The sequence below is a fragment of the Patagioenas fasciata genome, chromosome 1, assembly GCF_037038585.1.
Source record: "Patagioenas fasciata isolate bPatFas1 chromosome 1, bPatFas1.hap1, whole genome shotgun sequence".
NCBI classification, from domain to species: domain Eukaryota; kingdom Metazoa; phylum Chordata; class Aves; order Columbiformes; family Columbidae; genus Patagioenas; species Patagioenas fasciata.
In genome coordinates, this window is record NC_092520.1 from 134,892,528 (window position 1) to 134,920,275 (window position 27,748).

Here is a 27,748-nt window from a genome sequence, read left to right on the forward strand (position 1 = left end):
TGGAGGTAACATCATGCAGAATTGCCTGAACAGTTTGAGCAATATAACAGACATCCCTAGTCTAGGTGCTTAAGATCCTTGTGAGAATGCAGAAGCAGGAGGTGAGAATGATGCACATGTGTTCATAATATGGATTGTACTTGAGAAGGTGGAAATCTATATATGAAAAAGTGAACTGTGGCTTTTGCAGGTATTACTGTTGCAGCAGTTTGTGTTTATCCCGCAAGAGTCATTGATGCTGTTAATGCCTTAATGGCTGCTGGTTGTGACATACCAGTAGCTTCAGGTAAGCTTTATTCAAAAATATCCAATTAAATATTTTGCTACTATAAAATATGTAGAAGAATCCAGAAGTCTGGACTTGCTTTTGTTTCAGAGAGTAAGGTAAAAATGTAGCAGGGGAAAAGAAGGGAATGGAGGGAAGGATTTGCTTCTGGTATAATCTTTTGTTTTCTTCCAACTTCAAGCTAATCAGGAATGCCAAGTGTGTTTTAGTATATAGTAATAATAATAATAATAATGCAATATGAACTTTAGGAGTCCTAATACAAGGGTTTTTTTTCAACTATCAGTTGTTGGCTCTTAAGTATAATCTTACAAGCTCAATGCAATGAAGCTGTGTGCAGAGGCAGAGGTTATTGCCTGCTGAGCATTCTGCAGGTTCAGAACTTGTACTTACAAATCTAATAGTGCCAGCTCTTCTCCAGTCGCTACACACAAGAGACAAGTCCTGAATCTACAATAAGCAAGTAGAATCAAAGAATTATGCAGGTTGGAAGAGACCTCTGGATGTCACCTGATCCAACTTCCTACTCAAAGCCTGGTCTAACTTTGAAGGTAGATCAGGTGTTTAATGCTAAGATCTGTGTTCTCTGGTGGTTTTTTTTGTCGATTTTTCATTGTTGTGCTGGGGAAAAATACATACTAAATGCATTTATATGTCAGAGAGAAAGAGGATCTCTGACAAAGACATTATTTTCTCCCATTTCCAGAGATGCCTTTGGGGTTTGTACTTAAACATGATAAACATAATCTTAAGTAGATCTCATTGAAAGCAATTTTTGCTATATTGTGATTTAGCTGTTAAACATATTACTAGGATTCAACTTGAAATACTACTTAAAAGAATTGGGAGGAATTAAAAATGTATATATTGCTTCTTGTATGAGTTCACTCCTTGTTTACTTAGTTCTGCTGGAGGCAATTGATACTGTGCTTTCTTGTGTGGGCTGCTTTGGAAAAAAAGTGAAGCATGCAAAAGAGACCTTTTCACAAGATGCACTTAGTATCTTGCTGGACATTGATTCTTGAGGGAAGAGCTAATGCTTCTTGTGGATGGAGGGTAGGGTAAAGTGCCTTTGGATTTTTTTAATCATATTAGGGATTAGAAAAGGATAACATTCAAACTCCTTGGTGTATTAGAGTATTTGATGTATATGTAATTTTATGGTCAATTTATAATTTGTTCCCTCTGCCTGGATCTTCCTTCCTCCTAGTGGCTGCTGGGTTTCCATCTGGACAAACTCCTCTAGAAACCAAACTGGCTGAAATAAGGCTGGCTGTGCAATATGGTGCCAGAGAGATTGACATTGTCATTAGCAGGAGTCTTGTGCTGGCTGGCCAGTGGGAAGGTGAGTGCCCACCCTTTGTCAAGGAACCTAAATCTCTGTATATGCATCTGCAAGCCCTGTCTCTTCTCCAAATCTCCACATCAGTCTTTGAAGAATTTTGTCCCTCTCCTAAGAGTATCTGATAATCTGGGACACTGAACTAAGTAAAAACTACTTAACTAATTTACGATGAATGGTTGCATTTTTTAAAAATAATGCTGTTACAAGTCCTGTCAGGCTAGGCATGCAGAATGAATTTGTGTTTCGAAAATTCAGGGCTATTCCTTTGATGCCTTTAGAGGATTTTGTGTACAGGATTAAAAAAATAGAAGTGCAATGGAAGTGGATGTCTGATTCTTTGAACAGTTTTGTTAAAATCCCCAAGGAGTTGCTGATGTAGATAATACCTTGTTAAATATATATGTTTCAATTCGTGAAAAAAAAATGTATTATAGTTGTTTTCTTTTTGCTGAAAGTTGTGGGTACAAATTGACTGTTGGTATTATTATTGATGTTCTTGTGTCTGTAGACTACTACTAATTAGTAAGAACAATAATGCTGAAGATGGTTTTTGCTCTAATTGCCTCCTTAATGATTTGCATTAATTGCTGACAATTCTCCTATAACTAATCTCCATGTGAAGGTAAACACATAATTGTCTTGGAATGAATTTTCCATTTAGTTGTATAATGCAGCTCGGTAATAGCCTGTTTGCTTGGAAGACTTCATAAAGGACCTCTGGTACCCAAGTTTGGTTAAGGAAATACAATTGGTGTGGTAACAGATCGTATTTTCTGATTTTGGCCTTCCTTGAATTAGCAGTTAGACTTGAACCTAAAACCCCACATATTTCTGCATCTGTGTCTTCAGGACTGATATTCTGGGTTCCACTTGCTGTAACATCTTGACCTTTTTTTGTTGTATTTACCATTTCCATCCTCTTGCTCTTAAATATATGCAGCTTTACAAGTGTTTGATTTCTTGGGGATTGGCATTGTTGCAGACATTTATTTCTTTCAGGGAGGCTATTTTAAGTTTGGGTATGGCCTCAGAAATCGCTGGAATATGGAGACTGATTGTTTTAGCGGTCTTAAATAAGACAGAATGATGGATCAAGATCTGTACCAGCTGGCAGCAAGGCTGTACACACACCTTCATATGTTGTATCTTTGTTAGGATCTACACCATGATCTACAAAGCAGGTGCCCCCTTGAGGAGCTGCATTCTACTGGGAACACATATTGGGCATGGATACAAGGTGAACTGAGTCAGTGATCTGTCAGTAAGGCTAAAAAATGGCCACTAAAGTGGACTTAAGCAGCAACTTGCAATTGTGTGTGAAAAAGTCTGTCTTGTAGCAATTTCTGACATAACTGTGGTTACCGTAGAATCATAGAATCATTTTGGTTGTAAGAGACCCTCAAGATCTTTAAATCCAACTGTAGCGTAAATCTGGCACTAAACAGTGTCCCTAAGAACTTTGTCTATATGGCTTTTAAATACCTCCAGGGATGGTAACTCAACCACTTCCCTGAGCAGCCTGTTCCAGTGCTTTACAACCCTTTCCATGAAGAATTTTTTCCTAATATCCAATCTAAACCTTCCCTGGTGCAACTTGACACCATTTCCTGTTGTCCTATCAGTTACTGCTTTGGGAGAAGAGACCAACACCCTCCATGCTACAACCTCCTTTTAGGTAATTGAGGAAAGCAATAAGGTCTCCCCTCAGCCTCCTTTTCTCCATGCTTCAGACTTCATGGTATTAATACAAATCGCTGTTAACTTCAAGTTGCATAGAGCAGAGATCAGAAAGTTAGTGCATGCAGACAATTGCAAATGTGTGCTTGATGTTATATTGCCCCGGATTACATGAAGAAGAATTCAGAGCAGAAATACAGAGCTAGATTCAGAAAGTTTGTATTGGTGATTCAGATGAACTGGACAATACGTTGATAGGTTTTTCTTTATGGGAAATTAATTGTTTTTCATGATCACAAGTTACAGGGGATAAGTACACAGATGTAGTGATGAGGGATGTGGTATAAAGCTGTCAGTTTACTAAATAAGTAAATTAGAGATGACCTTTGATTTGGTCTCCATATTCGTTTATCTAGAGCTGAACTCATGACAAGTTTGAAAGCCATCCTTTACTTTGGCACTGGTTAGTTTACAATTTTTTACTGAGGGCAGGATTGATTTTTTTTTCCAAATGTTTTCTGAAAGTTTGTTCATGAATATTTACATGGCCTTGAAAAAAACAGCCTCAGGAACAGAATTGACTTGCCATCCAGATAATGATACTACAGGGTGAAAGATTATAATATTTAACTTGCCCATCCAAAAAAATTACTTCAGCAGGTGATTTAAATATTTTGGTGAAAATCTAGTGTTCTGAGTTGTTCTTTAGCTTTCAATAGGTGTATGTTACCTGTGTGAACATGTAGGTTTCCAACTCTAATGATTAAATGTGATACACAGCAATGTATAAAGTACATTTAAGGAAGCGATGAAGAAGTCTTTTTTATGTTGGATCCCTATATTACATTAAATTGAAAAGTCTAGTGCAGTAACTGTGCCTGTGTTCAAGGTGCTTCATCAACTTGAGCTGCCTTACTGTTATGACAGAACCTCTGCTTATGCTTATAACACTAATAATTTTTTATTGTTATTTTCTCATGCTGCCTGTCTTCACAACTTCAGGAGTTATAGACAAAAATATGTATGTGGTGGAGTGCTTTATCTTACCATTCGTATGTTTTTATCTTCTAACCTGTTCAATAATTGGGGTCACCATGATAGAATAGTGTTGCTTTGTGATTTGTTTCAAAGGCTTGTTTAGTTACTACATATTTTAGTGTATGTCCAATTATGTCAAGTTATTTTAAAGCAGTTCTTAAATATTGTTGGAGCTCTTTATGATACTCAGAATACATATTCTAGGTATTTAGAAAGTAATTGTAAAGATCTTTTTAATAGTGCTGAACATGAAAGCAACTTCATTGGACAGCTAATTTACATTGGGAAATAACATTAAATGAGATTTAAGTTTATGAACTTATATATCTTTTATAACCTATTAACTTTGAAAGCAATACTACTTTACAATAGCTTACTCAACCATTGTCTTCTATTGCTTGTCAAAGTATGGATTACGCTTAAAAATCAGTGTTTAAATACTGTCTTTGGGCACAGAATGTTGAGCCTGTATGTAAAGAGTGATGAAGCTCACTAACAAATTGTTGAAAGAAAATTGATTTATTTTTCTTCTTTTTTTTTTCTGTTGAAAATGATCGAGTTGCTGTACCTTCTGAAGCTGTGCTGCATACTTTATAAACAGCACAGAGAAAACACACTCCCTGCACCAGAGACTTGGAATAGACTCCCCATGTTGTTCAGAAATATTATAGCTGGACTTACCATTTTCTAGATGTGCAACCTGACTTGGGACCTCAAAGTCTAGTTGCACAATTTCGTTCTTACATTGTCAGCAGCAGCTCAAACTCCTGAAGTCAAGCTCTGTTTTCAGTTTCATGTGAATCACGGCAGCCTGGAGTGGCACATATGTGGCTGAGAGTAGAACTGAAAGAGTCGTGTTGTGCCGATAGCTGGGTGCTTGTCATTTTGTTAACAAACCTGCCAGTAATGTGCAAGACAGAAGGAATTCCAGATAATTTTCTAGTTTCTCATAATGATTACCTTGATCTCTTGGTCTAACAGAAATGGAAACATCTTCCCTCCTTGTCTCAGTTTCTACCCTTTAACATCAGTCAATGTGACTGACTAGATAAAAACACTTTTTAGTTTTAATTCAGCTTATTTGTGTTTTTTTATCACCACATTTTTAGAGAAGAGCTCTTTTGTAAAAAATTAAGCTGTGTTTTTTCTCCCCCTTAATATTTTCATTTCCTGTGTAGGACAAATGGATTATCCCCCTTATTATGTGATTTTTAGGACAAATGCCTTATACCAAAGCAAAAGGATGTCTAGACAATCTAGGGCAGATTATAGCCAGCAGTAATTGTCAGGGATGTTTGCTTGAGAGATGTGTAGGGAGAGGAACCATTTTTTTTGGTGTATTTAATAGCTGTTAAAAATCAATGATGTAGTGTTTGTACTGAATAGTTAGAATTTTAGGAAAACCAAAAAAAAAAAAAGCCACCTTCCAACACTTATATTTTATTACATTGGAATTAAAACAAAAGATAAAGCATTAATTTATTTCCTTTAAAATCTTAATTTTTCTGACTTCTATAAATGCATCCACTAAAGGCGCAAGTCTAAAGTTCATAAAAGCGGTAAGGTATCTTAATTAAGTGGGTGCAAAGTAGATGAGTTCTTATGTCACATGCATTTTAACAGCTAAGTCAGTGGAGCTACTACAGATTACATCAGTGAGCGTCTGGCTCCAAATATATTCTATGAGAGTTGCCTTGCTTTGGGTTTTGTTTTGTTTGTTTGTTTACTTGTTTTTCCTGGCTTAAGACTTAGGCTTATTTTAGAATTGGTAGTTTTGGTTCGTTGGTGCTTTGTTCAAGATGCTACACAGTATTGGCCATTTTCTTTGAGAGCTCTTGATTATCTTTTTCCTGTTTTTAGCAGTCAGAAGGAGAATCTCTTGCAGCCTTTCAATGGAGGTCTTAGTTCACAGTTGAAAATATGCCAGTGGGGTTTTCTGTAATACAGAGGTGTTTCCCCGAAGCTGTCTGCTACAACTGCTAACCAGAGAAGCTCTATCTGCTGTGTCAGTTACTGGTTCCTGCACAGGTTGCAGCTGTTCCCAGAACTGTAGCATCCAGCTCTGCTCCTGCTACTGGTTGGCTTGATGGAACTGAGTAGCTAAGGGATGGACTTTTTGGCAGGCCAGACTGTCCCAGAGAAGCCCAGGACCTCTTGAAACACTGCGTCCATTTTCAAATATGATTAACCCCACCCATACTTTAGATATTTGCCAGGAAGTTTCAGGATAATCAAGTTATTTGTGACTTGATTTAAATCTACCTGAGTACTGGAACCTCTTTATTTTTGAAAAAGAGTAGGAGTTTTTGAACTTGTTCTGTATCAAAGCAGTCCCTGCTTGCACTGGGGCTGGGGTGCTCCAGTTAATTTTCTCTGTCCCAGAGGTAGTTCCATTTCTATTTGTGCTTTTACTGTAGGGTTGAGAATGTGCTATGAATGCCAACCATTGTCTGCAATAATTGGTCTCTGAATAAAGAGCAGTATTTATTACCTACACACCTGCCCCATTAAAGTATGCCCACTTTTCCACCACCTCAGTTACCCTGATAGACATGGATGATTGAAGATCCTCAGTTGTTCCTGTCTGTGGGCTGATGCGTGGCTGTCAGATAGTGAGACTGTTCAAATGATCTTGGCACTAATTGCACATAAAAGTACCTTCCAACAATAGGGAGGATGCTGTAGCTGTGTTACTAACTCCAGTGAAAAACAGCTATGAGGATATAGTTTCTTTTCATGGAATCCAACCTAAATGTACATTTTGTTGATTTTATTTTGACATTTTTGGTGATGTATCTTAAAGGTAGAGAAAACTCGAGTCTTTTCTTCTTGTTTCGGAAACTAGAAGAAAATGAAAGCCACTTTCTCTGACTTTCCAAAAGCTTCAGGAAAGAGTCACTCCACAAAAAGGGACTGCATTTGGATCTAACAGGAGCAGTGTTATCAAATGCACAAGAATATAGCACAAGTTCTTTGTATTTCCTTTTTGAGTCTCGATTTGATGTAGGTTTCTGGAGTATCATCAATTGATCAATAAAACATGTTAGACTGCATGCTAGTACTGATTAATTCACACCTTTGGTACACAGTAAGAAACAAGGTGAAGCCTGGTGTCTATAAAGGGACTTGCTAAGTGCATTAGCCAGTTGTCTACTATCGCGTGTAGCGTGTCTCAGAGGAGCAGCCCAGCGGTCCCAGCCCCGGCTGCCTGGTGTGCCGATGGCATCAAGAGGATGCAGCAGCGTTGCGGGTGGAAGGGAGGTCCTGCTCTACGGCAGCTGATAAACCCTGCTGTACATTTCCAGGTTGTGCTTTAAGACTGAGAGGAAAAGAAAGCTAGTGTTGCTGAAAAAATCTAGTCTCTGTAGCCATATCCTGGACTTCTTTAGCAAAAAAGATTTGTTAAAAACTGTCTTTTAGCCTTCCATAAACAAACTTCTAAGTTATGTGTTTGAAGATTGAACAGAATTTGTGAAAAGGTCTCTCTTGCAAAAGATCCTCTTTGCTTATTTTGTGTCTGTCTTTTTTTTTTTTTTTTAATTCAAACCCCAGAAATAGACTGTACACTGTAAGAGCTGCTTTTATCCCCACCATTAGCACTGGATGAGTCTTAATCATCCCCAAGTGACCAGCTTCTAACAGATACATTTTGATAATGTCTAGCTCTTTTAATCTCACTATGTTTAAAAATTTTTGGGAGCACTGCTGAATTTTACCAAAAACAAGGATGAGAGGGTTTCCCTGTGCTCCCTGTGTTGTGTTGCCTGACCAGGTCTGCAAGTTCTAGCCTTTTTTAAAAAAATGTCATCAGTTATGTCCAAATTTGTTCCAGTCCTTACTGAGTCTGTGAAAATATAAAACTGTTAGAAAGTTAAGCGTGGCCTCTGGACACAACAGTGCAGGAGTTTGAGGGAGAGGTCTGCTCTGGGTGACATCTGTGAGCAGCCAAATACTGGCCTGTCCTCGCTGTCTCTGCTTCTCCCTGTCTGCAGCCAGTGGCCAACAGGTTGAGTGGCAGCGCATGGAGAAGTGGTGGGCAGGTGGAATGTGTGCCAGTTTGTCTCAGGGACATGCTGACTGCTTGGAGATGAGAGCTAAGGAGAGCTGAAAGTCCTTCCTGAACTCCAGCCGGCTTCCTCAGTGAGCGTGGGCATCAGGAGCAGGGGTCCAGCTGTGCCCTCGGATGTCTACCATTAAAAGAGTGTTCCAGATTATCAAGCAGCAGGAGGAGAAAAGCAATCCCAAAGGCTGGCACATCTGGGAGCAGAGTTCAGGTTTGGGAGCTGTAGCTCCACAGATTGCTGGGCAAATGTCTTGCTGGCCCTCTTGCCATGGTGCTCCCTCCACCCTTCCTGGGGCCATTTGAGGTCACGGCAGGGCATGTCCTAAGTCCTTGGAAACCTCGTAGGCAGTGCAACCACTTGAGCTGCTTTGTAAATGCAGATCCATGTGGATTCAATGGTCCCTGAGGTCCTATGTCAGGCCTCGGTCTCTCCTCACTAGGGATCTTAGCAGACCTGCATGTTTTCAGGAAATTTTTATTTGCAAGGAGCTTTAAGTGGGATTCAGATGCCTGAACACAAGCTTCACGCTCCATATCAGACTTCCCAAGATAGATAGTCCCGTGGTACCAGGGTGTTTGGCAGGAGACCGAAGGGAGATGTGGAGCCTCCAGGACTGGCAGCTGGAAGCCAAGGGAGATAGGTCATGGTATCTCAGGTTGCACAAAGGTCTGTAATTTGACAACTTGTTCACACCTTTAGTGTCTTTTAGGCTGAACCCTTTGGCAAATGGGGCTGAAGGGGATGGGAGAGAGTGGTGATTCAATGTGGACAGGACCACATTTATTGCTGGAAAATCTGTTTTAAAATCAATCTTGACTACTGTAGCATTTTTTACTCCTGATGTATTCATGAGTGTTTGGCAAACTCTGCACATTCTTAGTTTTGAGAGAATTGACATTAATAGCTATTAAGTTAAGTCTGAAACTGTGTGGCATTGTTAATTACCTCCAGTCATGTAATTTATTGAACTTACAAAACTTAAGTTCTTGAGTGCTATAACTAATTATAAGACTGGAAATTAATCCAGAAGTGGAAATTACAGCCATACTTGAAAATGTCTCTCAGGCAACTTTGATCATTTTCACATGCTTTTATCGCCAGATCTCTATGAGGAGATTCGTCAGTGCCGTGAGGCTTGTGGAGAAGCTCATATGAAAACAATCTTGGCAACAGGTGAACTTGGGTCCCTTCCTAATGTCTACAAAGCCAGTATGATAGCTATGATGGCAGGTAAATATATGTGGTTTTGTTTTTAAGCTAAGAATATTTTTGCTGTATTTGTTGTCAAACATCTGAGCCTTGGTATATTTAATAAGGACAATTACATCTGGGGCAGATAGACATGTTATCCAGATGTGGTATAGGAAGATGGCTCATAAGCATATTTTAACTGCATGGGGAATTTTCCTAGAAGATTCATGCTGTCAGCTCTTGTTACTGGTTTGTGATCACTTCTAACCACCTCAGTGAGAGCGCGATTCAGGAAATCAACTGTACTGGAGACGCAGCGAGAGGAAGAACGCTCAACACTCCAGCAGGTGCTGGGATGGGCTCTGTTATAACTGTTTTTAATTAGCATGCTCAAAAGCACTGGTACTCACTACTGGCACTTCAAAAGATGTTCAGTTTTCCCTGTCTTTGAAAACTCAGTTACATCTGACCTGATGTCTAGAAGCCTGGCTGTCTTTTATTCTGAACCTTTCCGGTAAGAAACACTCTCCTGTGAGCAAGCTATGCATAGACTGTAGGTGTTACTTTTTTGCACAGCCGCAGCCATTGCAAACTGAATGTAGCGAAGCACCCATTTGAGCCCAGGTTTATAGCAGTAGACTCTGCAGCTTTGGGTATGCGTTGGTACAATTTTCCCTTGGTTAACCAGGATTTTAGGGTTGTGTTTTAATGCCATCTTTAAGATGCAAAACCTGGAACTAGCTGCTAAAGCTGAGTTCTACCTTGCTTGAAAGGAGAGGGCTTTTCAAGCCTATTGACAGAGAGAAGTGTAAAATATAGTAAGAACCGCTTGGGTTAGTATGTCTTCTGAACTGCCCCTAATTTTTGTGATTTGTGTGTAGTGTTTTTGTGTGTGTGTTTTGTTGGTTCTTTGGTTGTTTGGGTTTCTTGTTGGTTTTTGTTTGTTGGGTTTTTGTGGTTTTTTGTTTTGTTGTACGGTTTTTTAAAATTATTTTAATTTTTTTATTTACTCTACTGTAAGCTCTTTGGATTTGGTATTTCTTCTTATTTCAGAGCAAGAAATAGTAATCCAAGTGTTTTTTTCAGTATTTAAATAAATATTAGACTTGCTGCTGACCTATTGTTTACTTATACAACACTGCTTACCTACTTCAAATGGCATGGGAAGCATTTCAGGCTTTTTATATACTCAGCTACAAGGTCAATTAGTACCATTAGATACAGAGAATCAGTATTATGCCAGTAAATACTGCTTTTTATTAGAAGAGGTGAAAGAAATACACATTTCCTGTCATTTAAACTGATGTACTAATCATCATGATCACTTTTTGTAACATGGAGTAATGAAAAAGTCAGGTTGTAAAGCATTTTAACATTTTCAGATTTTTTGCTGGTGTAGTTTTTTTGAAATACAGCAGATGGCTCTATTGTTAATGATTTTCCTTGCATAGTTATTCATTTTATAAGATACTTATGCCTCTGAATATATGCAGTAATTTCCTTATTTCAGTCTTTTGCTTTTTCATTGTGGGTAGGTGTGAAAATAAGAATTTATTGGTGCCGTACATACGTGTATTGGGGCCAGATTTTCAGGGCCTGACTTGTTAGCACTGCTGAGAACCTCAAATTCTATTTGAATTTTGTTTGATTTGTATATTTGTAGCATTTGTGGGAGAAAGTAATTTGGCACAGTAGTTTTAAATTCTAGCTTTAGTGTCCATCTTTTTTTCACCTGGTGCCATGATTTAAAAGAAAGAAAGAAAAAAAGCAGATAATCTTGTGGATCTGGCAGGCCTTGGCAACTTTAATCTGAAAATAAAAAAGCAACAACTCTGATAGACTTGACCTTAGTAATTAGTTTTATATGGGGAATTTAGTTACACAATATAGTGGATTCAACTGCAGAACTGACTTCAGAAGTTTTTGCTGCCTCTGGCCAGTTGCTTTCTGCCCCTTCAGCTGTGCTGTTAGAAGTGCTCATCATGCTGCATTGTAAGCTGAGTTTTCAAAGTAATACAGTTGAAAATTATTCCAGAAATGGGTTTACTAGTTTGCTCTTTTTTTGTGTGTGTGATTGGTTGGCAATGTTGTTTTGGTTTTTTTTTTAAATGGTCACAGCCTCAACAATCTGGTTTACAGCCTTGCCTTGCACACGATTGTATCAGTGCAACTGAGTGCATGCTCTGCAGTCCTTAAGGTGTTTTCACTTCACTTTGTGTAATGTAAGCCTATCATGTAGGGACCACAAAACTCTAGACTTACAGATGTTTACATTGCCCGTGCTGAGCATGCACACATTCACCTAGGTCCTGATGCACGAAGTCACTATATGTGTTGCAAAATGTACACAAAATATATCTATTTCCCATGTGTCTCGTTTGTGAGACTCAGAAGGCTGAGAGAGGAACACAATGCTGATTTATCAGTAGCTCTGTGGTTAAAAAGCTTGCCTGGGATGTCTGGGACTTTGTCTCTCTGACTGAGGTTCTTCTCCCACGCAGAGCTCAATTTTACAGTGTATTTGCTGTGAAGGATCTCAGTCCCTCCCCAAAAATTGCTCTGCTTTCCCTAAAGCAATTAACTGAACAGGGACTACAACCCAGATGCCTCTTCTGCCAAATAACTTTTCAAAATTTGTATACGGTCTTCCTGGTGCTGGCTTGAGGAGTTCTTGGTGTGTGCTGGGTTCTACATCATATTACATGCAGTTTGATTCAGCTAGCAGGTGGAGGCTCAGCCACTGGATGTGAGGCCAACTGCACAGATCACTGGCTTGAAAAGGGATGATGAAAGGCCAAAAAAAATGTGCATCTCCACATTGGCTAGGATCTTAAAAGAACTCTCAGGCTGGGATGGTGTGCCAATGCACTTTTATATTCAAAGCAGATTGCATTAGCTGCCTCTGTAGACAAACATCTGTACTCCATATCGCTGCCCTTGCAGGACTCAGTGGATACCACTCACCACACACCAGTGGGTGAGGCTGAGACCAGTAGACATGCAGATCCCAGCAGTGCGCTAGAGGTGGAAGCCAGTTGTAGAAATGGTGCTTTGCACAATATGCCAGTGTATGAGATATTAATGCTTGCACCTGTAAGAAATTGGGAAAAGTGTTGCTTCACAGTGAGATATGAGAATAATTTCCCTCTGTTTGAAGAAGTGACTCTTGGCTCCTCCTGTGTCTGAAATCCTATCTCCAAAGGACCATGATTACTTTTTCTTCCTTCTCTAGCACAGCACATAAGGAAAAAGGCATCAGAATGGGAACAGGCACCCAGTTCTTTTAAATTCTTTTAACAGTACCTTTACAGCCTTGACTGACATGCAATAAATTCTTATGGAATATTTAAGAACCTATTTCTGAGTGAAAGAGGCTGACAGCCCTCTGAGGACAGTGACTCACGTAGCAAGAATAATCCTTGCAATGCTAAGGCGAACATAATGGCAGGCAGGATTGCACATCAGTGGCTCTGTGTCAGTACTGATGGAGCACATGGTTTTCAGAAAGCTGACTGAAAGAAAACCTCAGCACTGAATCAAGGAATTTTTGGTCATTGTTTTATAATGTCCACTGCCATTTCTTGAGCTTCTTGAAGTCTTTATGGTGGTTTGAGTATATGAGATTCTCAAGGGAAACTGACTGCATCTTTGACTCAACCAGACAGCTTCCAGACAATGAACAGAGCAAACTAGTCCATAGTTTTCACTGCCTGGTACATACTTGTGCAAGTTGTGTCCATTTCTATAGGAGATACTCCAATCTGTGTCTTCATAGCCTCTTGGAATAAACAGTCCTAAGGAACACAAATGGGAGTGCCTGATTCCACCATCTATTCTATGTGTCTTCATAATGGTGTCTTAAAAAAACCCAGGTCTTATACACAGTTCTCTTGTGAGAGGTAGGCCATTTTTTTAACTTTATTTTCTGGCACAAACATCACAAACTGCTAAGGAGCAGACAAGGAGCAGAAAGATGATGAACTTGCAGTGGGAAAGGAATGCTTCAGTAAAGTTATGAGTTACTTAATTGCGTATTTCAGTCACGTATAAGGTTTTTATTTTGTAAAATTACATTTTGACTATACTAATTACAAAATCTTTATTGTTCTGTGTAACAATTCATGTTAAGATATGCAGACTAAGGGAGAGGTAGAGGAAGAGATTAAGTAAATGTACTTTACTTTAAAAGTGGAAACTGTATCTGTGCCATTTTGACTGAAAGTGGGGCTTGATAGTACAGCTCCTTTCATGTCCCTCTTTGGGAAGCTAAGGGAAGCACAACAGTGACATGTGAAAGCTATTTGTTTTCATTATATATATCTAAACAAGTACCTGTGGAAAGATCAGGGGGGAGCAATGTATGTTATTCTGCAGCTCTGTGAAATATATGGTTTAAAACTATTTTGTCATAGGTCATTAAGCAGTCAGTCAAATAAATTGTATGTCGAGATACTGACTAATGTAAAAATTGAATTTGGAGAGGGAATGAGTTAGTGCTGAAACAAAATAATTTCTTAATCTCTAGCACAAAAACCCCTGCAAAAAGTAGCAGAAGATGGCTGAGGGAATAACGTCTCTGATATTGGTAGTCTAGAAGAAGAAAATTAAAACATTAAATGTGTGAGCAGAAGTGTTTTTAGATGCTTTTATACTGTTCATTCCAAAGTGAACAGAAATCTTAATAATATATCCAAATGGTGAAGAAAAGCTGTGTCTTGCAGTTCTCAGGAGAGTCCACTATCAATCCTTCCAGGTTTTGTCCTGCTTTACAGGAGTGGTTCCAGTTAATACACACTTACCACTTTCATAGCAAACTTTACCAAAACTTAAAGGCACAAATAGTCTGGCCTTGTGCTGGATCCAGTGAGAGACGGGCTGAGGGTTGTAGTATCCAGTCTTTGTCTCTAAAGGCAAAGAGCAGCGCCACGAAGTTCCTCTAAAAAAAGCTGAGGACATGAAGAGATTTCCTTAAAAATCCTGAAGGCTGGAACATTTAACTACACAAAAGCCTAGTGCTGAATTAAGAAAAGGTATAATAGTTTAATGGTTAAAAGAAGAGAGTCCAAGAAATGTGGTTTGAAACGTCACAGGATAATGCCTTTGCTACACAAAACTTTTACCCCAGTTCTGAATAAGGTTTTTAAAGTGTCCTTAATATTGATGCGGATCCATTTTTTGTATGAATAATTGGAAGAAAAAAATCTAAGGTACCAATAGCTGTTGTTGTTTTGAGTAGTGTCTTGCAAAGATTTGTTTCAAGCAGAGTTAGGTGGTGTGTCTGAAAACCTGCATGCAGCTGTCTGGGTGCAAGCAATGACTTTCCTACTGCTGGATGTGGACTGCCATGATCCAGAACCAAGTAAATGCTCCATGAAAAATGAAAGAGAAAAAAGGAAACCAAACTAGCAAAATTTGACTGAAAAGCTAGGCATGCTTTGCGCAAATGGGACTAACATAGGAGACAGGACTACTGAATAAGTAATAATATTTGGCACTTAGATTGCACTTTATGTCTTTAAAGCACGTACTGACATTAGCAGAATAAATCTTACAATTTCACAATAAAGTATGAGTCAAAGATAATAACAGCCAGTCAAGAGTCAAGCTGAGATCAGTTGTGAGTTCCAGGCTTTAAATCCCACACTCAGACCAAAAGTTGAGGGTCCCCTCAATAGCATGTGAGTTGTATTATGTTTAAAGAAAAGTTTGATTTAATTATGTGTCGACAACTTCAGCTGTAATTTGATACTGTTGTCCAGTTAGTAGAGCCCAGAGCATTTGCAGATGAAAGGCAAACCAAGAAAGGAGGCTTAGTAACAGTAAAACAAGATTTCAATCTGTATTTTGTTTTATGTGTCTGAAATGGAGTTTACAGTTTATCTGTAAAGGGTACACTTTACCCTGTAAACGTCCTTCAGAGATGAGGGGCAAGGTGTGGCTGCCATCTAAAAGCAGACTGGGTCAAAAGTGGCAGCTCCTTTCTACACATGTGAACTGTTGCTCAGTGCTTTCCAGGGTGACAGGTGATGTTAAGCTCTGGTCTGGAGGTCCAGTTTAGGGCTGGGGACAAGCTATAATATTAAGTCCTTACTCTTCTGAATGTGTAGGAAGAGGACTTAGGCATGACTGGTGACTAAGGCTTCCTCATCACAGGCTGGTGGCCGTTCCCTCTCTCCCTCCAACCCAGCAGGAGTCAAAGTGAGTCCCAGGTGTGGTGGGGATTATTTGCTGTTCCAGCCTGGCTGGGCTGCACTTGGCAGCAGAGGAAGGTAGATGTTGAAGCATGACATATTCTTGCATCTGACTGCTTGTCTTCAGAGAACAAAGCACATTGCAGAGAGAGTTCTCTCACCTGTGTTGTCAAATGGCAGAGAATAATCCAAATTTTCTTTGTGATCTTCTGGCAGTACAGATTAGATATAGAATAAACACATTTCCGAATTTTTGTCTGTTTATCAAGAGCACATAAAATGATGTTTATGTCAGCTCTTCTGTCTGCATACATGCAGACAATACCTCATTTGTCCAAAAATTTGCCCATTCCTTCAGAATTTTTAGATAAATTTGAACTTGCAGAGTTTGTACTACTTCAGCACTTTGCATCATGCAGATGCAGTGTTGTGTGTCATTTTAGGAACATAGCCTTGGTTACTGTCTTGAATATGTAGAAGTGGTTGCAGTTGGCTGCTGTAAGAGGCTCATCAGGACAGTAATTAACACTATGGAATTATATTAGTAGTTGATAACTTTCCTGTCTGTTTGCTGCAGCAGATGTCGTGCATTCTGCATAGTCTGCTGTTGTTCTGCATATTCAGAGCTCTGGTTGACATCACTGAAAAGTTTAGTGCAAGGAACAAGTTTAAAACATGCTGTTGAAAAACAAGATATAGAGCAGGTTAGAGTGACACAGTCTGTCTCAAAATTTTGAATGATATTATGGAGTAAAAAAATTTTTGAATTAGGAGTTACGTCAAAAGGTGGAGGGTCTTTAAATACAATCATTCTAAAAGAGGTCTCTACAGGAACAAGTGACTTCTCGTATGGTACGGGGAGGGGGTGGGAATAGAAAAGCCAATGGTATAAAAATGCCGATAGCTGCATGTTTACTAAGGCAGTACAAGGCTGCTTCCTTAAATGATGTAATTGCCTACAAGCTTAACAGTGATACTGCAGCTAATCACTAGAAATAATGTAGGCATGATAGATAAGCTTGGAGTTGAAAAGTTCTAACAATGCAATCACAATATCCTCAGGTTTGAATTACTGATGAGAGTCCATACGAAGGGCAGCATTGCAAAAAACAATGCTGGGCTTGAGTAAAGCAGACCTTAAAGGAATGCAAAACAAGACTTAAAATCTTTCTGGAAATTGATAGTGTATGTATAGGGAATCAGGAATGAAGGAACAGAAAAGCAGTTGAGAAACAGTAGGGCAGGCTCTTATGAGAAGTCACTTCAGTAGAGTCAAAAGATCAACAGAACCTTGTATAGGTAAGTAGATGACAGAAGTAATATATAAGAGAAACAGAGATTTTTGGGGAAAAAAACAAAACAGAGCATGTGAACAGAGTTACAATGTATACAGTAAAGCCTCATTTGTTTGCAGTTTGACAAGCTAGAAGTTCAGATGTGCATGCGATGCCACGCTTTGTTATACATTTATTTGTATGCTTACTGAACTGTGTTCTATCCTATACAGCCATATCTGAGGGGAGATGGTTATCTGGGGCTGTTCATATTTGTCATACCAGGATGCCTGGCAACTCAGCTAATTTTCTGAAAGGTCTATTCTATTAATGGTATCCTACTGTAAACAGAAAATAGCAATATACACCCTCTACTTATTCAAAGAAGAAATACCAGTGTAAAACAGATGGCATTTGTTAGCTCTGTACCTGTTTGTTTGATTTTGTGTTATACACAGCATTGCTTGACTTTCTCCTTCCACTATCCCCATTTACTAACAGAAAAAATGCTATTTCCGAGCACTTCTCACCAGAAGAATATAAAGTCTGGAAGCCAGAAGGTGGGTAGTATTATTTGAGGTAGCAGAATGACTCCTAACTTATCATCACCTTTGACAACAGTTAGCTTCTCTGTTTTTCCTTATATAGTATTAAAATTGCATGTTTTATAGGACTTTTGTGAGGTCTAGTAAATTAAGAAATAAGCAGAAATGTATTCCTCTCATTAGAAGGCAGAAATTTTCCATGCCTGTGCTTGAAGATGGAACACTGTTGGTCACAATTGAAATTGGGAAACAGAGCAAGAGAAAGTCTGGAAATTTTCTGGTGGGAGCAGCTGACTCTGATTTACTAGTACACCCAAGCCCGGGAGCGATGGTGGCAATGGGAGCGGGCACAGCTTGCTGTGGTACTTGAGGCCAATGGTATTGTGAACTGCAAAATTGCCTGGTACTGCCCATAGTAGCAGGGAGGTCACCTCCCTTCAGCTGTTTCGTAGCACTCCACCCAAAATGTTCTTTTGAATGAGAGAGTCTTGCTGTGCCTTCCCTATGCCTGTATTGTTGTGCTCTGGTGTTCTCCCTGTGCTGAACAAAATGGGATGAGCAGAGTGCCCCTACAAGAAGTCATAGAGAGGAAAGCGTGTGATAACTCCCCAGAAATCCCAGGACTTGTCTCTGAATCTCAGAGGAGGGTTTAAATCCTGATCCTGCAATTTCTGCTTCTTGACCTGTAAGAAAGTGGCCATTCTTTATGCTTCAACCTTTGAAACTAATTGTAAAATAGTAGGTTGCATGAGTAGGCATGTGTTGACAGTATAACATACGGTTGAGAGGGGTCAATCGTCTATTAACAAACTACCCTAAATGGCTGAATGGCATTTTTCTTCTGCTGATATTTGAGATCTTTGCAAAGCATGTTAATTAAGGAATATCTAAAAGGTATACTTTCAATTTATAACAACTGATGCAGAGAAGTGAGAAGGCAGCCTTGTTGCGTTAATTTTCCCCATGAATGAAACCTTGTTTCTATGTTAAATAATTTGTTAGAATTTGAGTTAAAACTTCTGAAGTTTGCTATCATCTCAGACTCAGAAATCATTGCACAGTGCAATGATTTTAGTCAAACATACTATCAAAATAACACAGCTTCCTAGCAAAAAACTTTGCATCTGTGAAGCTCTGGTATTGAAGGTAATGGTTTGAGAGAATGCAATTTTAAAACATGGAAATACTATGTAAAATCAATAGATGTACAGGGTACTATTTATTTCTCTAATATTTCAGGTTGTTTTTTTATTGTGTTAGCAGCAGGTGTTAAATTCTACTAAACCAGTGAAAAATAGAAATAAATGTTTAATTTACTGGCTCTATCAATTATACAAAATTGGCTTATGAAATATTAAAGTGTCTTTTAAGAGATAGCAAGTAGGAATGCTAGTTAGAAAATGCAATCCCTTAACAGAAACTTAACATAAATGTGGAAATAAACTAAGAATAACTTTAGGATTCTAGGTCCTGGAATTTTTTTTGTTGCTTTTTAAGGTGGCAAGGCCTAGTGATCTTGCCTATCTAATTTCAAGGTATACGCTCATGACAGCAGAAATGTGAAATTAGACTTCTGAAGAGAATGTTGAATGGAAAAATACACTAGGAATATGTGATCTTGGACATCAATAGGTTATTTTAGAACACTCATTTGAATAAACTCATTTAATCATAAGGAACAGGAATGGAGTAGAAAACAAAGAAGCCTAACAAGAGATCTCCACAAACGTAAGTGAAATACATATTGAGACATAAAAGTGGGACAAAAATTAGTCATATGAAAGAAGTTAGTCATAAGGGAGGTTATGGATAGTTTACTGATAAACTGAATCTTAAACCACACTGAGATCAATATGAAGACATCCACTAGATTTTAGCAGCTCATATCCTAATGATGCTGACACTGTATTTCAAAGTAGTACTTCATTAAGGGCAGAGAAACAGGCTGGATACCCAGGCTAGCTGTTGGGTTCATGGTGCTACAAACACATTTCTCACTGAGTAAACAGGACTGACTACTCAAATGCAAACATTTAAACTTGTGTTTAACAATTTTGCTTCTTTATAAATGTAAGTTTTTAAGCAGAATTTAAAATGTCTTCTTATTAGACTGCCAGTCTTTTCTCAAAGTAAAATATTTCTGTCAGAATATTACCATGGGATTCAGCAGCATTCTTCAGGAATGTGCTTATTTTAGCAGTGTTTGGAAGTTGAGCTCCATGGCTTTTCCCAGCTTGCCTCTGTGGTTGCTTGCCATATTTTTGCTGAGTTGCACACAGGACTTAACTTCCTCAGCAAGTACCTGGAGCTCATCTCCCAGGCTTTCTGCGCTCTTTTGATTCATGTTGCCAAGGTGCAAGCTGTGTTGGGAAGATATTGAAAAGAATGGAAAATATCCCCTTCTTTGATACTATATGCCTGGGAAATGTTCCATTTATATATTTTAAAATTCCTTTTCTGAAACTAATTTCAGCATCTCTCAGATGAGACAGTTTATAGTTTCTGACTTCGCTTACTTTATAGTTACCAGAGACAATAGCTTCCCCAGAGCTGCCTGTAATAGTTCTGCTTTTCAGAGGGTTTTTTCAAAGACAAAGATGACAGCAAAGTCCATGGTCTTCACTGCACGTCAACAGGGATCTGACATCTGATTGTCATTTGCACCTTTGATGTTTCTTTCCCCTCTAGCATTTGTGCTATAAAGTGATTTCTCTGCAGTGTACAACTGCAGCTGATTTCTCAAGTTGAGTTCTCCCTAAATCTAAGATGTAGAAAAGCTTCCTCCTTGATGATGCCAGGACTTTTTTGTAAGCAAGAAGTCTTCCTTCCATCACCTTTACAGTTACACTGCCAGTCCAATATTCAGCTTACGAGTGTATCCTAAAAACTGCAGAGGTGAAATCTTGTAGTTATCAAGAAGATTTGTTAATTCATCTGTAATGGACCAAAAAGGAAACAGATTATGCTGTTCCATATTCTGTGCAGCACATTAAACTTGAATTATGCAATGCAAAATTATGAATCATATATCTTCAAAAGCCTCCCTCCCACAGGTCCTGGAAAATGGATGTGTAGAGAGCTCGAAGGAAAGAGAAAGCTTTATACATAAATGGAGATTTGAAGTGAGCCCAAGCCCCAGCATGAGAAAGCAGCTTGTTGAGGTGTGATGGAAGGAGGTGCCACATTTCTCATGGCTTCTGGTCTCCAGTAAGAGGACAGATAGCATTTTCAGGTGATGCTCTGATAATGAGATAACATGCTGTTGATAGCTAACTGGTTACATTTGTGTTGTCATCAGGTACTGTGTTTGCAGCTTCTCTGGATATAAACAAATCCACAGCGGTTTCCTTGGTTGTCAGTTGCAACATGGTTGTGGCTTCAAGGCAGGTTCCTCCAGGAGCTTCAGCTGGAGGGGCTCTGTGCTATTGTAGCGATGCCATTTCCAGTGATTTTCAGCACCTGGGTTAGAATTACAGCTCAGCTTTAACTGTCTCCAGAGCATACTGCAAAAATGCTGGTTTGTTGCTCAGAAATAAACCCAAAAAATCCACAAAACCCCTAGTAAAATAAACAGAGCCTCTCCATGCTTTTGAACAACTTCTTAGCGAGTTCATTTGCAGGGAGTTGCCTATACTAGGGAGTAAGAACTGGAGGCAGGAGAGAAACCTAGGAAGAAATTAATATATTTTTCTGCTGAAATGTTCAAGAGACTAAGTAAAAAAACTGTGTTAGTGAGGGTGAAGAGAAGCCTTTAGGTTTTAATGGCTCCTGTGCCTTTTTTACTATTTTAAGAACACAATTTTGGAGTGAAATACAGAATTATGCAGAGCACTTTGCAATCTGTTATATATATGAAAAGGCTACAGATGGGTACAAATAATTGGTAATTAGTAACACCGCTGCATTTGGTTACTCGGTTTGGAGAGGGTTTCTGCTGGTTGAGGTTATTGTCTAATATCTGGTTCATAAAAGACGGAAGCAGGAGAGAATCTGAGATTGAGTGGAATTTTTAAATGGTGGAAGAAAAGAACAGACTCCATTGAAGCTGGAAGGAGGCAACTAATGCAGCATTTGAGGTACCAGTGGTATGTGCTGTATTATTCACAGTTGTGGCTCCAGTGTGGCTTGTAGGTTTTCTACGTTTTCATTTGCCAAATTAAGTGGGACATCACATAAAGAGTAAAGTAGTCAGTGAAACACAGAAAGGTTTAGATCATCATGATCATACAAAGCTTGCAGACACTTTTCCACAAAAATGGGAGTTGCTACAGCACTGATTTTTATGTTAATTTACTAGTGAATAATTTAAAAAGTTCTGTTTATTTTTTAATAAAAAGGAAAGATATACATTGGCTGAGTGTTCCTAATGTTACTTACAGCTGCCATTGAGCAGATGTTAGGGATTCTTAGTGGTATGCTAGACCCAAAATAAGTTTTATGAATAAACAAACAATTTCTTTTTACTACCAACTCTTTCAGGCTGATTCTTCTTCAAATTCACAATAAATGGCTTTTTAAAGTCTCCTTATAAATAATTACCTTTCTTGTGCCACTTTTTTCTAGGCACTTGGAATTTAATTACAATGATGAACTGTTTTAATAAGTTGTTAAATAATTTTATCTTTTTAGGGCTGAATCCGTTTTCCATTTCTCTTTGTCTTGATTGGTTCCTGGGATTTTAATCCTTTCATTCTTGTTAATTCACTTGATACTGCACTTTCATTCCCCTTTATAAATTCACATTGTAGAAGCAAACAGCATGCAGCAGCATGTTTTCCTTCTGAACTCTATGCACACATACCACCTTAGCTTGCTGGTTAACAGCTGTCTCCTGTTGCTAGTAACCGTTTTGTTTAACTCTGTCATTTCGATCAGAGTAAGTTTGAAAAGATATATAATTAAATGGAGACAATGCCCTTTTTTTTTGCTTTGAGCTAATGGCTGGGGTCCTTAAAGCACTCTGCAGCAGATGTCTAGCGAAGTGGATACTGTGCTAAGTTGATTGATAAGGGATATGCAACACTGCTAGACTCCAGTCCACTGTTTTCCAGTGTAAATACTTATTAGATACCTTTGCTTCTGATTACATGTAGATAAATGCTGAACACTTAATTCCTCATAACTTTTGCTGTGATTCAGTATCTGAATCAGCTGCTTTATTGAAATGTACACATTGCTATTGGGTTGGAGAGATAAGAGCCAAATTACATGTTTTTAAATTTCCTGATTTTTAGTCCCATGGCCTGATCAAGATTTACTTAATTAAAAGTGACTGCTATTGAAAAAAAAAACAAAAACAAAAAACCAACCCACAGATTGTGTTGAAATTTCATAGTTTTCTTTTGGATCACATATGAAGCACAAAACATGGTCCTCTGTCTCATGATCCCACTCATAATGCTCAGTGCAGAAAATACTGATGCCAATTTAGGTATTGTTAGAAGTCATAGTGAGAAGTGTAGATTTTGCAAGCCATTACTTTTATCAGGGTAGGGTCTGTCCACATCAAACACCTGTTTCTTTGGGGTGCAACTTTGCTTACTCTTATGCTCAATAAGACCTAAACAAAGCATGCTTAGGACCCAGCTCAAATGGAGAGGCAGGACTACAACTTTTTACTCTTTGTGGCAGAAGCTTAGGGTTACAAAAGGAAAGGTATAGACCAGGCAGTCATGGTAACACCATCACTACCACTTCAATTTGGCAAGTGACAGGTCAGTAAAACACAGCTAATGTTCTGCTTGACCGCTATTTCTGAATGTGTAAGTGCGGATGAAGAAGCCATTGATACCCAAGCGAGGTGCTGAAATATTGCCATGCAAAGCTACAAACTTTAGATAGGTTTTTAATTTTTTTTCTGTAAGATAGACATAAAATCTACTGTCTCAATGAATAGTGACATTTAATAACTTACCGCTAAATACCTATGAAGATATATATGCATCAAACACAAAGAGAGTTTGATACTAAATTTCTTTCATTCATAGTATTTTACTAAAAAGAGTGGAATACCAAAGTACAAAATTATAATATGTATTTAGTGTAGGTTTTAAAAATATAAAGCCTAAATATAAAATGTAAATTTGAAGATTGAAATAGTGTCTTAATTTTGCCAGTAGGCTAACCCAATGTGCATTTCTGTATGTTTCAGTTATTTTTAACCAAAACAGAGGCATTTGTTTAATCAGATTGTTAGTACTCTTGGTTTGAGATGCTTACCATGATTGCAGTCCATGACCAGAGCAGCACAGAGGCTGTTGACAAATGGACACAGAGAAACAGCGCCCCAACTTATTATATACCTTTTCATGAGTTGCTGCCTATTTGTGAGAGCGCTTAAGGGTCTTTTCGATTTGCTTTATTTTTTAAAGTAGTGCTCAGTAGATTGTTATGCCAGAAAAGTCGGACTGAATTTATCAGCAACGTGCCTTCGTAAAGAATCCCTTTGAAATAAAATTGTTAGTTTTGCCATGTAAGCATCATTAATAATACAGATTTTTTAAAAAAATACAGAAGTGTGTCTTTCCCTGACCCCCAGCAGAGAGGTGCCTCCTGCGTGCAGTGTAGCTGCACAGTCAGGGGTTTTGGTTGTTTTTTTTTTTTTTTATTGAAGGAGACTGGTAGGCTTTTTGGTATTCAGGCTACCTGAAGAGCTAAGAAACATTTTTAAAATAACCCTACTGACAGTGGTGAAAATATCTGTCAGTACCTGGAAGTTCTCGCCCACATTGCAGCCTACACACGTGGGCTTTTATGCTTTTGCCAGATGTCAAGTTATCAAGGTGGGGAAAGAAGGAAACACTCTGAGGGCCAAAAACTTCTAGGAAGCAGGAGCTGCAAGTAACATCAGTACCTTTCAAAAACAACCATAGCTTGCCATTTCACTATGCTGCTTTATGCTTTATGTGTAGTTAAGGCCTTCCAGGGTGTTACCCTTTGGATATTTGTTGCATCAGGAGAATGCCCAACACCTGCACCCAGGAAGTCTGTGGTAGAATCTACGTGTATTGAAGGCTTGCAAGTATGATAAAAATTAGAAGTGCCTAACGTTTTCCTGGTAAACACATGATTCATGGAATTGGAATATTCAGCCCTCTATGCAAGCCCCTAAGGAACCTGTTCTAGCTGACTTGTAAAAGCCAGGAGGAAACAAACACATCACAGATGAGTCTGGTAAGATTTTTTTTTTTTTTTTTTTCAGGCAAAGCCAAAAGCTTGACAATGCCATGAAGTGTTTTTGGGAAATGCCTTTGATACTGGAAATCCCCCCAGTGCTGAAGCCTCCACCTGTGCAAGCTGCCTTTTATGTGTAGGGAACAGTGTGGAAGAGGGGCTGATTTTGGCTGTTTGTCCTCTGCATGACAAAGAGGCTGGATGCTGGACAGATTCTGACTGTGGCATTAAGACATGATTTTAAATCTTGAAAATCAATTCTGCCTTTCTCTGGGGTAGAGTCAGAATAGAATCTTAAAATGCTTTTATCATGAGGTGTTAAAAAACACTCAAAATGACATTGAAGTGTCATGATTTTGGCTGTATTATGCATTTAAAAAAAACCCAAACCAACAAACTTTAGCATTCATAACACCTTCTTCATAAATTAGACTGATTTTCTACTTGCTTTGTTTGCTGTGGAGTATTTCCAAATGGATTTTAAACAGCTATTTCTTCAATTTGAGTAATTTTGTTACAAGCTAATAGACAATACATAAGCATACCTGAGTTTTAGTGTTGCCGTATTTGTTTCAAAGTTGCTATCAACATTAAAAAGCACAAACCTAAATGTATTTGCTAAAACATGGTATGCAATATGCATGTAGTGCTGTGATTCTAAGCAGTCATGCATATTTATTATTTTCTTCCAAACTGCAGTGCCATTACTGCTAGATAGATCAGAGTTTTAGCCTCAGTCTGTAATATGTCGTGTGCTGGACAACACTTCAATAGACTGAGATGTATAGATCCAAAACCAAGAATGCCAAGAGGAAAGAAGCCTGACCTAGATCAATGCTGGTTTAATTGATTTATAGTTTAGGATAGTTTATAATTGTTTAGATTACTTTAAGTGTGAACAAGTAAACAATGCAACGCAATTGGGAGTCTGTAAAGGAAGCTTAATGGGTGAGATTTTTTAAATAGAGTTTAGTTTTTCCAATAGCGTTTTGCTTTTTCACCCAGCCCAGGAGGAATACGTGTCTCAGTGCTGAGAACCTGAGTGCCTGCATCTAATCTGAAAGGAGAGGTGAACATTTATGTTGCTTCATAAAGGAGCAGCAACGTGCTGTAGCAGCAGCCTGTGTGCTACGGGTAAAGTGAAGAGAATGACTGTCATGGTTCTTTCTCAAACATCCAGCATGCGTTTGGCTGTTGTATATGGGACACTAACACTCTGCCAAAGCAGGGAAAGCCACCACTCCCCTCAGCCCCTGGCCACATCCATAACTATGTACAGAAACAACGTGCTATTTTATAACCTTTAGCTTTTTTTTATGCAAATAATGACATTTGGACATAAGGGCAATCTGCAGAATTCAGCCTTCACTATCTTTGCAGCAAAGAGTCGGAGTGATGTGTTGAAAGATGCGACTTCCTTTTTTTGTACGTAGCCACTGTGTAATTGTGGAGATGGTGGTGGTGGTGGAGGCGATGAGGGAGAGCAGGTCTGCTGCTCTGTGCTTCCAAGCATGCTCTGGAGCACTTCCACTAGATTTTTATGCAGATGCTGCAGCTACTCTCACCACTAGCACACTATCCATGCTTTTTTCAGTTGTTTGTAGTTCTTCTACTCCCTTCCCCAGGTATTTTGGTAGTTGATGGAACAGCCAAATCTTAAAGCTTCTGTTTTGTCATAGGTATCATGCTGGAGGAAGCCACAGGTTTGGGCGTCTGGGGCCAGAACTGTGTCACCAGCACTGTCTTCTGCCCCAAGTTCACTGAGGTGAGCTCTCAAGCTGAGCTGAGGCTAGAATAGGGAGGAGATTTGCACTGATGTCTCTCATATTTTGTGTCTTGCTCAGAATCAGGAGGGAAGTGGCAAAAAGTAGCCCTCAGAATAACCTGTAAAGGAAAACAGCATTCTGAGTGGATAAGCTGAGAGGAAAGTTGAATTTTTTCTCAGTGATTATAGTAAGGTTAGAATTAGGTGTTGGGATGCATCAGTTCATTTCTTCTTTCTACCCTTGGCTCATCGTGTCATTAGGCAAACTGTTTAACCAGTTTCAGTAATGCCATCTGCAAAATTAAAAAAGGTTAATATAGGTCATAGACTGTAAAGCCCTTGAGTGTAATGCACGGTACACAGTTTTAAGAATTAAAAATGAGATCTTGGTGAAGAAACATTACATTTAACAAGCAGAAAACAATGCAGGGATTCCTTAAGCTTCCTTGTGGTCCTACTAGTTGCTCTTGGGAATATATCCTACTGCTTCCTCTTTGGAGAGGAAGAGAAATGGCTGTTTCAGCAGCACATAGTTTCCTGAACTGCTCCTGCATCTATGCATCTCTCAGCACTGCTCTGCTTGGCAATACGGAAGGGGACTGGGAGCATGTTTTCTCCTGCCCTTCATTGTTGTTCGAAGCCTAAAGCCAAGAGCCGCCGTTGACAGGGATTCCAGCTGTGGCCCTTGAGCCTGCAACACATGTCAGTTATTTACCTTCTCCTTCGTCATATCAAATAGGGATTGGATTAGAAGGAATGTTCTACAAACAGCAAGAGCCCATGCTATACAGCAGAGCAACAGAAGGTGGTATGGCTCTTTCTGTTGAACCTTCTAAAGAAATACATTTTAAATGAACACACAAGAAACTAATACTAATTAGGTAATAGTATCCTATGGAGACCTGTGGTAGACACTATAATAGTGCATTAGCAAGCTATGCATAATTCAGGAGTGCTGTATTCTTTCAAACATCATCTGCAGGGAATTTTGCATAAGTATAAACTTCATAATTTGTCCCTTCGTGTGCATGCAGAAGAGTTCCTAAGGGCATCATTTGGCCCACAGAAAACCTATTACTGGAGGTGGTGTATGAGTGAGGAAGCATCCATTTTGAGTCTTGAAAATAAAGCTGAGATGATAGGATGGGTTGTTAGAAAAGTTGTCTTATTCGTAAACAGTCGTTAAACATGGACCCCCC

The 27,748-nt window shown here is 38.8% G+C and overlaps 1 protein-coding gene across 2 annotated transcripts in view; it reads left to right on the top strand.

Moving 5' to 3' along the window:
- The window catches only part of DERA (deoxyribose-phosphate aldolase), a 56,084-nt gene that overhangs the window by 15,494 nt on the left and 12,842 nt on the right, over positions 1-27,748 (top strand). Inside the window, exons 4-6 of one of the 2 annotated variants that reach the window (XM_065847470.2) lie at positions 191-286; positions 1,497-1,631; positions 9,512-9,640. In XM_065847470.2, the coding sequence (XP_065703542.2) occupies positions 191-286; positions 1,497-1,631; positions 9,512-9,640 (360 nt within the window). The remainder of the gene's footprint in view (positions 1-190; positions 287-1,496; positions 1,632-9,511; positions 9,641-27,748) is intronic. The other variant, XM_065847487.2, reaches the window with a different exon arrangement.